Genomic DNA, 12,466 nt, shown 5'->3' on the forward strand with positions numbered 1-12,466 from the left:
TATAAATACTTATATTTAATATGACATCATACTGTTGCACTTTGACTTTGACTTCGAAAATTTTTCATTTGTCGACTCCACGGATTTTAGAACCACGGTATGCCATAAAAAGTCCTAAGCATTCACATAACATAATATACTGCCAGATATTTTTGTGGCATTTTGTTGTCTTACATATTATTGCAGGTGGCTGCAATCACTAATGCAATCCAAAGACTTCACACGGAGAGTAAACCATAAAAATAGGTTTAGCAATAAGACAAAGCAATCGCAGAACTTTTACGTAAGCCAATCAGAGAGATAATTTCATCATTGTATTGTTATATTAGGCAACAGATTAGGCAGCGTTTTCGATCAAATCTATTTCCAGCATGTCTTATTTTCGACTTTATTAGCAAATATCGTCACATTTAATCCAAGTTTGATTAAACAAACGAGTTAATATCTAAGTCTTCCACAAAAAGCCATTCTATTTGTGGTTAAAAATTACATGATCCGTTCAGTGGTTTTAGAATGTATGGCTATCAAAGACAGATATACATACAGCTGTCGCGGTCTGGGACTTGCATGATAAATGAAAGTTCTAGTTGCTCTGGAGAGACGGTGCCACAAAATCCTTTGTGAACAACCTGGGCGGTCTAGATTGCGTTCGCAGTGCGAGGCATTCCCGTTATCTAGGGCACCGCCGGGAACAATACGGATCACTGGAGTACCGTTCTTTCACGGGGTTCTATGCTAGGTTACGAGTCGAGTAATCGGGTCAATGGAGGGTGACGTTTTAAGGTTAATCTCTGGCTGAACTAACGTGTATGGAAAAACTCGCTTTGAACAAGCTTAGGAAGATTATTGATAACGATTTATATTGAATATTTAAATGGACAGTTGGGCACACCATCATGCATCCATACATTGAGGGTGTCAATTGTAAAACGAAGTTCCCTCCTCCGGTCCATCGAAGATAATAAATTTATACACACGTTGTAATAAAAAGTCTCATACCATACGTTTAACAGCCTCTGCGTAGAGTATAACACTATAGTGTGATAAACTTTATCTCATCGGTGCGTCCCTATCGTACTTACTAATAGAGCGAAAAGGACGGCCTTACGTTATATCGTTCATCACGTGACCGTGCTTGCCTGCCTGGGAAAAAAGTCTGTTGAAAATGATATTAATTAAAGTTTACCTGTAACGCGAAGAATTTCTTGGCGGCTTCAATATTGTTCCGGCCAACTTGTCGTATTTCCAGTATTCGAACGATCATTTCACCGCGCGCTCCACCGCCTGAAACGGAGTTTGGAAAATGTTATTCAAATCAAATTATCCCCATATAAATAAATCTAAATCAACAATTCTTATTCACCTTAAAGGGATTTCCTTTGTGCGATTTTAAATATATTTAATCAAGCTACTAATCAGAACCACCGATTTGCAAAGTCTAAATTCAAACCGATCGTCCGGTTTCTTTTAACTTTTATTGTTCAAAATTCAAATGTTCGGCAGCTATGTAGTTCTTTTAAAAAAACTTGTATTTAACTTTGTTGTTCATATAGACTTACTGCATTTTAACTTTGAAACACTTTTTTAAAAGTTTATTTATGACATTTTTATTTTTTTTTGTAGAAACACAATACTAACACGTTGGTATTGAATAGGTATATTAACGGATAAGTGTATAATTATCGCGGTAACAGAAGACAATATTATGTATAATTATTATTTTAGATACCTTAACCACAGATCAAATAATACTAGTACAGATACCTAATCCCATACTAAAAATGGGCGCCGTCCTAAGTATTCTAGACCTGTAGGCTAAATTTAATCCACACTCAAAGAGCTAGATGGCGCCAGTAGCCACGCGTGGCCAACAAAACTCTTATCAGTATCCTACGTCGAAATAGTCATCAAACTGCAACATCTTGCGACATCTGTTTTAGCTTTCACGCACTAAACCTATAACGTCACATGGACGTTTAAAGTCGAACATTACTAGATGGCGTTGCCGTGCGGCTTGTATGTGTGCTCGCCGCGTACGTATAATATACTCGCTCTGTCCGCAACACATGCAAGCGGAATTGAATGAACGAGATCCGCGGTGAATGTGATGAATATTATTATGTAAGAAATACATAAGTATAATAGCTAAGAATGTACATGTAGTAAACATAATGAACAAAATGTAAAGTACGTATTTGATAAAACATTTTCGAGAGTAATATTTTTATTCATAAAATTGTGCAAACACTGCAAACTTAATTTAAACTCCGAAACTATTTATTTTCCGAAACATGGTATGAAATGTTGTCATTACGTCCTTTTAAGTTAAAATATGCTTCCCGGTACCACAACATAGTGTAATTTAAAAATACAGATATAAAATTAATACTTCGCAAATAAATTACGACTATAAACACATAAAATTATTAAAACACCAAGACCAGACAATTTAAGCCTGGCGTCCACTAGGCGCGCCGATCGAGCCTTGGTAACCCTTAGGCCGTTTTTACATTATCGTTTTTACATAAAAAAATCGTATTGTTTCTTACTACAAAAGGTCCTTTCTCATTGATAGATGTCGAAAAGTGAAAAGTAAAACCTTTGTTGAAAAATTTAGGTTTTTAGAAAAAAAAAACGTTTAAACTCTTTTTAAGTGCCAGTCTGAAAAAATATATTCAAAAATATAAAATACATAGTTATTTGTTATACAAGAGTGCAAAGTTGTATTTTAACGGCGAGTGTGGAATTGAAAAACGAGCAAGCGAAAGTATTCTATAGTTGAACCACGATACACAACAACATTTTCCCTCACTATAGCGAGGAAAGTACAACGCAAAAAACGCGTTTATCACTGCTTCCAGGAGTTCCACAGGTGGTAAGACATATCGTCATCACTAGATTCACTATATGACTATATTCAAGGTCAAATTACTTTATCCACTAGTGGGTTTTTACCTGCTGGTATTGAAGGACAAAACGCGTGTTTCCGACCTAGCGAGGGGAAAAATGCAAAAATGTAGTGTGTTTTTTGGCTGATGTGGTTAATAAATAATTATATTTGTACAATAATAATGTTTTAAAATGCTGTTGCGCTTCGCGCGACGCAAGTGCGGCGTCGCGTCGAGGTCTAGGCCCACTCCGCCGCAAATCGGCGACCGAGCGCGCATTCGTGTGCGTTCGGAAATCCTAGCCAGTCGGCAATCGTCGCGTCTCATACTTCCATATCGATAAGGTTTGATTTTGCATGCATCGCATCGGTCGTGCATGTAGCAAATGTCGGAAGGATTTCAAAGGCAAAAATCAAAGATGGCGGCTTCAATGTATGGGATATCGGTCCTACATCCGATATCGGATCGGATAATGTGAAAACGCACTAACGGTTAATGCTTAGGCCGTTTTCACATTATCCGATCCGATATCGGGTGTCAGATCGACATCCTACATCCGATAAACGCTTCCGATAGTGTCGGATGTACAGTCAACCAATTGGAACCCTAGGCCACTCTACAACCATGTCAAAATGACAAGCAGTAAGAGGTTTCTTACAATCTGATTTATAACGTTACTATGACATAGTTCTACAGTGGCCTAGGGTTCCAATTGGTTGACTGTAGGTCCGATAAAAAGCATTGTTCCAAATCAATGAAGTATGATTTTGTATCAAAAAGTATTTAAAAAATGTTTTATATTTAATAATTATAAGCACTATATTCCAAATATTATATTGTAAAATTAAAATAACGGCATAAAAAATACTCAAGAGTGTCAGGCAAAATAAATAATTTTACATTCAATTGTATCTACTAAAAGATGATAAAACTAGTATCCACAATTCGGACCGATGCATTACAAACTTTTTGTTTTCAATGGAAATTGTTCAACTAATTTGAATTTCGATCATTGGCAGCTGTAATAGACGACATCTTTGTCACGCACACTACTACAAACGTATACCTACATTATTAACGTACACAAACAAATATTATCGGCTGACAGCTGAATATTCTACGAACACGCGAGCGGGAGCGAGGCTGCGCGATTTTGGTGACGCAATCATAGACTAAAAAGTTAACCGCGCAGATGTGCCATTTTCATTGTTCCTACTAATGTGTTTCACCTCTAATAGATTTGCGAAATATATTTATTTCAATTTGGAAAATTATTAGGTAACTACTTACTACTTTATGAATTATGTTACTATAATATAAAAAAAAAGTTAATTTGTTTATTGATTGTTAACAGTTATTGAGTAAAATTGTATTTTTAGCACGCTCACTTTTTGCTGTTTTCTTTGGCCTGGTCATGAAAAAAGAGAACAATGGATACCTACGCTTTGTCCAAAAAAACTGACCGCACTATATATATATTATTATATATAAGTATATATTTGTATTTTAAAGAAGAAGATAAATCTTCAAGAAAAGAGCGTACATCCATCTTAAAGGCCGGCAACGCACCTCCAACACCCCTGGTGTTTCGGGTGTCCATGGGCGGCAGTGATCGCTTACTTTGTATTTTTTAAGTTGTAAATAAATAAATAAATAATTTTGACAGGCGGAATATAATAATGTGTCACATCTGATGGTGGACTTACTACTCTACGCGTAAATTACCGCTTCGCGCACTCCGCGCATTTGTCAGCTTGTGCAGAGTTTCCGTCTGGCAACGTCGCCTATAGTACGTAGTATATACATATATCTCAATGAACGGAACGCACACAATCGCACCGTTTCGTTGGCAGTATACTGTAGATAGTGACAGCTCCATCTAGTGACAATATGCAATAAAATTTAGGTAGCTCGATACTGTCGCGCGCAGGTTGTTCACGTTGTTGCGTCATAGTCAGTAGCAATATATTACGTGATATTATTTCTTTGAAAATTTCTAAAATAATGCATTAAATTTGTGTTGTCATCGATGTTTGTATTTAATTTATAATGTACTTAATTTATGACGCTTCAAATACCTTTAAATCTATTTGATAAAAAAATAATAATCGTCAATCGTGACACTTAGCGCCATCTATGATTTCTATTTGGAAATAATTTTGCACTGTTCCGGATGAGACCCCATGCCTTAACTAATGATAGTAATGATATGAAAAAATACCAACCTCGAGCGCCGCGGCCGTGGTCGCGTCGTGGTCATTCTCAACCATCTCAATCTGCCTGAATATCTCATTGCTAACCCCCGAGACCTGGAACGTGAAACAGATTTTAAATAATAAATAAAAAAATATACAAATAATTATACACAAAGAAAAGCAAAAAAAAAGAAATTCGAGCAGGGCTCTGCTCGAATCTAGAGCAGAGCCCAACTGGGGAAGTACCTCCGCCTTACAGAAGACCGCAGCCAAATAGCACTAGACCCTACTCATAGTGTTGTGTTCCTGCCGATGAGTAAGGCTGCCAGAGCTCAACGAGGGTGCGGTGTGCTGATGACGGGACGACTTATGGAACTGATTTGTTCTATCTATTGTCCTTTGAGTCGTCGGCAACCCGAACCTCCTTAGAACTTGTGCACTCCTTTCTTTTTGCTGTGTATTTAACACAGCAAAAGGGAATCTACAAGTTTCTAATGGGGTGGCAACGCGCATGTGACACTCTGAGTTGCAGGCGTCCATAGGTTAAGGTGACCGCTTTCCATCAGGCGGGCTGTAAGCTTGTTTGCCACCGACGTAGTATAAAGAAACATTAATGGCTCAGGAACAAATATCTGTGCTTATCAATAGCCTTGCCGGGATTTGAACCGAAGACCGCGGCTTAGCAGGCAGGAATACTGCGCGCTAGCCCAGACCGGTCGTCAAACTTTGTAATCGCATTATAACCCGAAGTCGTAGATGTGTAGAGGGTGCTACGCCGTAGCAGTGGCGTAGCAGGACGTCAGCAATATTTAATAGTTTTAAGTTCTAAAAACTGTTAAGAGCTTAAGGGCTCATTTACATGGTGCGAGAACTCGCATGCGAGTTTCATATCATTGCGTTATTTCATTGGTCGATGTAATGGGACTTGTGTACTTGGGACAGCGAGTATGTAACAAAAGACAGTCGCTCCCGTGTAACCTCGCGTTAACCCTGCATTTTATATGGAGTTTGACAGTTGACAGCCCAGCAACCTTGAGTTAATCGGATGGTGCAAGTGGCCCTTATTATTATTGTTCATATTTTTTTGTTTCTATATGTTATTTATTTATTTATTTAATCTTTATTGCACGAAAGAAAAACCTTGCAGTACAAAAAGGCGGACTTAATGCTTTAAAGCATTCTCTACCAGTCAACCTCGATATTTTCAACGTGCATCAAGTTTTTTTATGGTTATAACAGACCTTACAAACTTAGTTAATTATATCTATTAGCTGCATGTTGCGCATAGCTATACACATTACCTACACATTCAATAATTATATTACCTACAAGCTATAAGGCTTGTAATTCTGAAAATGTTCTAACATTTTCAGGAAAAGCTACACGCTCAGGTGCATCGCGGCGCAACATAAATCTTCACAGTAATTTGCACCATAGAATTATGGCCTTAAAGCACATTACTAAATGGCGCAATACACTAGCTTCATTCCAGGCGGTACAAACTAGATTTTATGTACAGTTACTTCTTTTTAGCGCTGTATTAGACACTGGGGTACTATATTATGCCATTTTATGTAGATGAACAAAAGAAAACGTGTTTAAAATATTAAATTAACTTTGATACAAACTAATGCCAATGCCGATTCTTGGATTAATTTCCAAGCGAACCCTGAAGCTAACAAAGATTTTCATTATTAAGACAATGTCTAAACACAAGCTTTAAAGCTGTATTTGTAACTGTCATTTTTGATTATTTGCGAACACTTCTGAACTCGTGATGTCATCTCGCCGAATAGCCTATATGTCTGGATACAGCATAAGAAGAAGAAACCTTACCTTACCTTACCTTTCTAAAATCTCTTTTACGCCGTTCTCCTGTGCACAATTATGAGACTGTTGAGGAGAAAGAGTGATTGGCGCACGGCGGCTGCGGCGGGCCGGGCGGTCTCCTGATGACATGAGACTGTTGAGGAGAGTGAGTTTATACCTTTCTAAAGTCGGGCTGCAGCACGCAGGGTGGTGCGTGGTTGGCGCACGGCGGCTGCGGCGGGCCGGGCGGTCTCCTGACGACATGAGACTGTTGAGCAGAGAGGGTTACACAATATAAGACGGTTTAGGAGAGAGGGTTACCTTTCTAAAGTCGGGCTGCAGCACGCAGGGTGTTGCGAGGTTGGCGCACGGCGGCTGCGGCGGGCCGGGCGGTCTCCTGACGACATGAGACTGTTGAGCAGAGAGGGTTACACAATATAAGACGGTTTAGGAGAGGGGGTTACCTTTCTAAAGTCGGGCTGCAGCACGCAGGGTGGTGCGTGGTTGGCGCGCGGCGGCTGCGGCGGACCGGGCGGTGCGCGACCCGGCGACGCCGTCAGGTCCGGCGCCGCGCGGCCGTTCTCCTGTTGACAAAAAAAAGTTCTGGTGAGAAGACAAGTACAATTTATTCTGGCAAAGAGAGCGAATGTCTATACAACAGAGACATTAGGTAAATTAATAATTAGTGAAGAGAGAAGATATCTTAAAAACAGTGATATGCAATATATTGTATCCCCGTCAGAAGCTGAATGCGCCTATCATGTAGATAATAGGAATGTCCTTGAGGTTTATTCGACTTGAAAAAACTAACGTTTCGTACTGATTCACCTTTAATGTGGATAAAATCGCAAGTTATGGAAAAAATACAATCGGATATCAAAATCAGACGTGAGCAATCCACAAATATGACGACCAAACCAAAGCAAAGTATTTTAGGTAATTTAAATTAGAAGAAACATGTAGAATTTGATAATGGGTGCACTTTGGTTTTGACTTGTTTAACATTAATCATCATAAACACACGTTTGTTCACGAGCCTCATTTTCCCAAGATTTATATTTGTATGAAGAGGAGACAAGAAAAATAGGGGATAGGCAGAAAGCTTGTACATGATGACCTATTTGGCAATGTGATCACAACCACATGCCTTGCAATTGAATGCCTTGCGAGTTCACTTGGCACGAGTCTGAGATTGCAAAGATTTATCGATAACAGATAAGTACTTGGTACGTATCTGTTATACCATACATATTTAGAAATAGTAGCCACATTTGTAAAGGCACTTTTAAAGACAGGGACACATTGAAGCAAACGTTATTACTATAGAGCAAGAGTTTTTCTAGAAATTTTAAACAAATTACCTATCTTAAACAAATGAACTTTAATATATGTCTATTAATATTTGATCAAGATACAACATGGCTCAGTATGTCAATAAGTTTTAGTTTAGTTACTAAATTAGTATGTATTTGTTTAAATTAATGTCACTTTGTCACTTTTCGATCGATATCCTAGCGCAGTGACATCTTAGGCACTGGTCCCACCGCGAACTAGTAAGCTATGAGCTATCGGCTATAAAAACGAACAAAAGATAATCACTCCCGTGTAAATAAAACAGATACGGCGATGTTTATAGTTACTCGCCCAGCGGTGAGCTATCAAAATCGCCGTGTCTCTTCTATTTGCACGGGGGTGCTTATCTTTTGTTCGTTTTCATAGCGATAGCTTATAGCTTACTAGCTCGCGGTGGCACCAGTTCCATACACATTTCTTCGAAGGATTGTTTAAATACTGCAGTTACATTTGATTTTCTTCATGCTTTTAGGAGTGTTAGGTGCTAGAATGGTAACAAGGATTATTAAACTACATACCTACTTATATAAAATGCTGTTATATACTATAATGATAACGTAAATCATACTATATACGTAAAAACTTTAACGTTTGCTTTCAGCGTCCAAGTATCACTCGATCTTAGTGTCTCTTAAAAACACAAAGAAATGTATAAACCAAAAGCTGAACTTTCCTACTTAATAATGTCGTGTCAAAGCGAAAAAGTCCTAATTAGTAAGATTAACTTGGCTTACGGAAGTCCGTGCCACCTTCACAGGCGGGGTGCATGAAACTTTTTAAGGATTCTTTGTAGTTTTTTCCTTGTAGGTTATGGAATACTTAACATTAATTCAGTAACACAATTATCGTATTTTAACTTTTATGTACCAATTTTTCAAAAGAAAATAAATATTATAGATCAAGATGTTCAAATGAGATTATCCTGTACCGAACAATCTTGTTCCTGTAAATTAGCATTCGTATAAAATATGTTATAGTAAAGAAAAAAGGATCAGACTGAAAATTTACGGCCATATAAATAAAATAAATTTTAATTTTTCACACACTTAGGTATCGAATCTCTATGACTATGACGCATTTTGTACGAATACGGTCGTTTAACTACAATAAAAGTCATAATTCTTTCCGCAGGTAACCTAGAGAATAAAAATGGCTTGATAGTGTGGGCGAAAACTCCCACGAACGAAACCAGAGTACCCAATCGTGACACGTTTAAAAATGTATCCTTTATTTTAAATAATTCAACACAGCCTTCCTTTTTTACGTCCCGGATTTTATGGCCCATAATCCGTTCCTTCGACTCGAGAGTATTTTGTTTCTCCGCGAATGCGTTTGGAATTTGGCGGTCGATCGAGTGCGGGGGTGAGGGGGAGGGGCCCTGACCTAGTTTGACCCGCCCCGGTCGTACACACGAGGTCACTGTACTGCAGTTGCAAGCTGAGCAACGCGGAGGTGACTGGACTAGCCGAAAACGTGGATCGTGAACCGATTTTACTATCGCCATTGTGGGAGAATTGGTTAAGTGTGTAGGTATCCCATTTATACCCGCCGGGTGTCAAGAAAAGTTGGGTGTCTCTGTCAGGAAAATGAGAATAGGTGCATTCATACGGAAGATTCCCTGTCTGTCCCAAATTGTTCCAGCCTCATATATGGCGTGTTTATGTGGGACATAAATGGAAGAATACTAAATATTATAGGGAAATTCTTCGTCTTTCACGTTCTGTATTTTAACAATACATCATTAAAAGGTTATTTTGAGCATACTTAGCTATTTACTATATATAAAAGCGGTTATCAAATCATTAAGTTAATTGACACGCCAACTGATTCGTTTGTTTCATTCCAAACCGCCCTAACCGTGCACGAAACGACAACAGACAAACAACTGGAAAAATCCGAGCGACTTGTACTGTACTGGACTTTTTCAACCTTTTCTGTTTACAAAGCAATTACGTGACCCCATGTAACGAACAACCACATGTATGCGTTCAGTAACAGCGGAACAACCGGCCCCCGCTCATTCTAAATTAAGACTTACTATAGTGTAACTACAGTACACATGTTCAAATAAGCGAAGCTCTCTGATTAAAATCCAGCTTTATTGTTACCAGGACGTCACAGCAATTGAAATACAATGTAGGCACTATTCGTCACGCTATCTCAGTAGCAGATTGCAATCAGAAAATGCAGTCGGAAATGGTAAATTGTCTTCCTGTATCGTACGGTTTCGGATATGAATTGGTAACATAGCCAGACATTCCATTTCGTTTTAATTGCTACTCAAAAAAGTACCTACACGATATCACAATATGGAAATTGATGAGAATTTTTGACATATTCTGTGCCAGCGCATGCTACGAGCTGCGATCGTAGCCTACGATTAATATTTATAATGAACTATTGATAATAATATTAATAATACATGTATGAACATAGAATGGTTAGGAGTTTTGAATGATTCACGGTTATTTTCATTAGACTTATATTGACCGGGATATAGACTGTGATTACCTTTTTGATTTTTGTCGAGCTCCCGATATTTCGACGCAGTTGAATGCATCATGATCACGGAAAACTGACGAAGGCGGGTGGATGTTAAAGTTGCATTGACAGCGCGCGATCTACCCTCCGTCGTGCGTCGAAATATCGGGAGCTCGACAAAAATCAAAAAGGTAATCACGGTCTATATCCTGGTCAATATAAGTCATAGAATGGTTTGTAGATGTAGTGAAAAACGACAATCAAAGCACCCACCTATTAGTTTATGACAGTAAAAGGCGACGTCTACAAATTTAACGAACTAACGATACTTCAAGAAATAAAATTAAATTTATTTAAAGCGCTCATGATTATTAACTATCAATGGCATACAATAATTTAGCATCAATACAGTCTGTGGCAAAATACTTACAAAAAGAAGGCAACGAGTAAGAAACCATAGGTACAATTATAACCCACGAAATGGTTTTCCGTTCAGTATTACCAACATCTCAACCCTCCTTCAGATCGAAGGAATAATAGATATTATGACTGATAGACTATTTTATATATTCACCTAAATACCGACCAGTTTGATCGTCAGGAATGTCGACGGCTAGAATCAACTACAGTACCTCACTACACATGACGGCATTATTTAGACGAAATATTTTTCATTGCGAATCAACTTAGGCGTTTTTGCCGAATTTACCTCGCCGATAAATTCTATACATTTAATGTTATGCAATTTTGTTTTCCATAACTCTCTCTCTTTAATAAATTGTCCGCATCATTTTATGTGACAAAATGATCCGGCTATACACTCCGGTATTTTTTTTCCGTTAAATTCGACAAGTCATTAATAGAAGCTACCGTCTAGCTATTTGTTAAATCCGACATATTTTTTTCCGTTTTATACCAAATAATTCAACTAATTAGCGTGATCGCTCGCAACCTTAAATTTAACATAAAAGTTAGTGTCAAGTGTCTAACGACTCATTTTAAAATAAATAATATTAGGATGTCATAAAGGTGGTGATTGACACTTCTTTAGTCATTATATTAAAATGTTAAATTAAAAAGTCAATAAGAGTAAGTGTTAAGACAATAGTTTCTTAGAGAACTAGTGTCTTAACACTTACTCTTATTGACTTTTTAATTTAACATTTTGCACGGTGCACGGTGTATACTTCGTATACTCATCCTACGTGAAAATTACATTTCACCCAAATGGAGTCTATATTCGGAATACAATTACGTTCAAAGGCTTTTCGTCACAGAGTCATGACATTAAAATTGAATATAACATGCTCCTCTGGTGTAAATTAGGGTAGGTATTTAAACTCGATAACTAGAACTCTCGTGTTTTAGTCGACGAGAATTTTAAAAGAAAACATCACCACCAGTTTACAAACATTACGGAGCATTTTTGAACCGTTTCGCTCAAATACTATTTACGCTAGCTACAATATTGGTCAACATTATCCTAGGTATTTAATAGATATAACACATACGCCAACGTCGAATTCACGGAATGTTTCAGTTTTGTTTACAAACAAGTATATAGATAAATGTTTATTGGTAAGAGGTCGATACTAAATGTAGTGAAAGGATAGCACGTGGTATTTTGACACGTGTGTATATTATGAAGGTGCGAGTACATTTTATACATAAACTAATTTGTCAAACAGTGTAAGCAAAGCACATGAAACTGCATTTTTAAGTGGTTACCAGAGTCGAAAA

At 37.8% G+C, this 12,466-nt stretch overlaps 1 protein-coding gene across 1 annotated transcript in view; it reads right to left on the reverse strand.

The window, feature by feature from the left end:
• LOC125226382 (rho GTPase-activating protein 100F) overlaps positions 1-12,466 on the reverse strand; it is a 71,846-nt gene that overhangs the window by 25,932 nt on the left and 33,448 nt on the right. The window contains exons 2-4 of the mRNA XM_048130354.1: positions 7,357-7,476; positions 5,110-5,197; positions 1,187-1,275 (exon numbers count right to left, since the gene is read on the reverse strand). Of these exons, the coding sequence (XP_047986311.1) occupies positions 1,187-1,275; positions 5,110-5,197; positions 7,357-7,476 (297 nt within the window). The remainder of the gene's footprint in view (positions 1-1,186; positions 1,276-5,109; positions 5,198-7,356; positions 7,477-12,466) is intronic.

The sequence above is a fragment of the Leguminivora glycinivorella genome, chromosome 5 (assembly GCF_023078275.1).
Source record: "Leguminivora glycinivorella isolate SPB_JAAS2020 chromosome 5, LegGlyc_1.1, whole genome shotgun sequence".
In the NCBI taxonomy this organism is placed as follows: domain Eukaryota; kingdom Metazoa; phylum Arthropoda; class Insecta; order Lepidoptera; family Tortricidae; genus Leguminivora; species Leguminivora glycinivorella.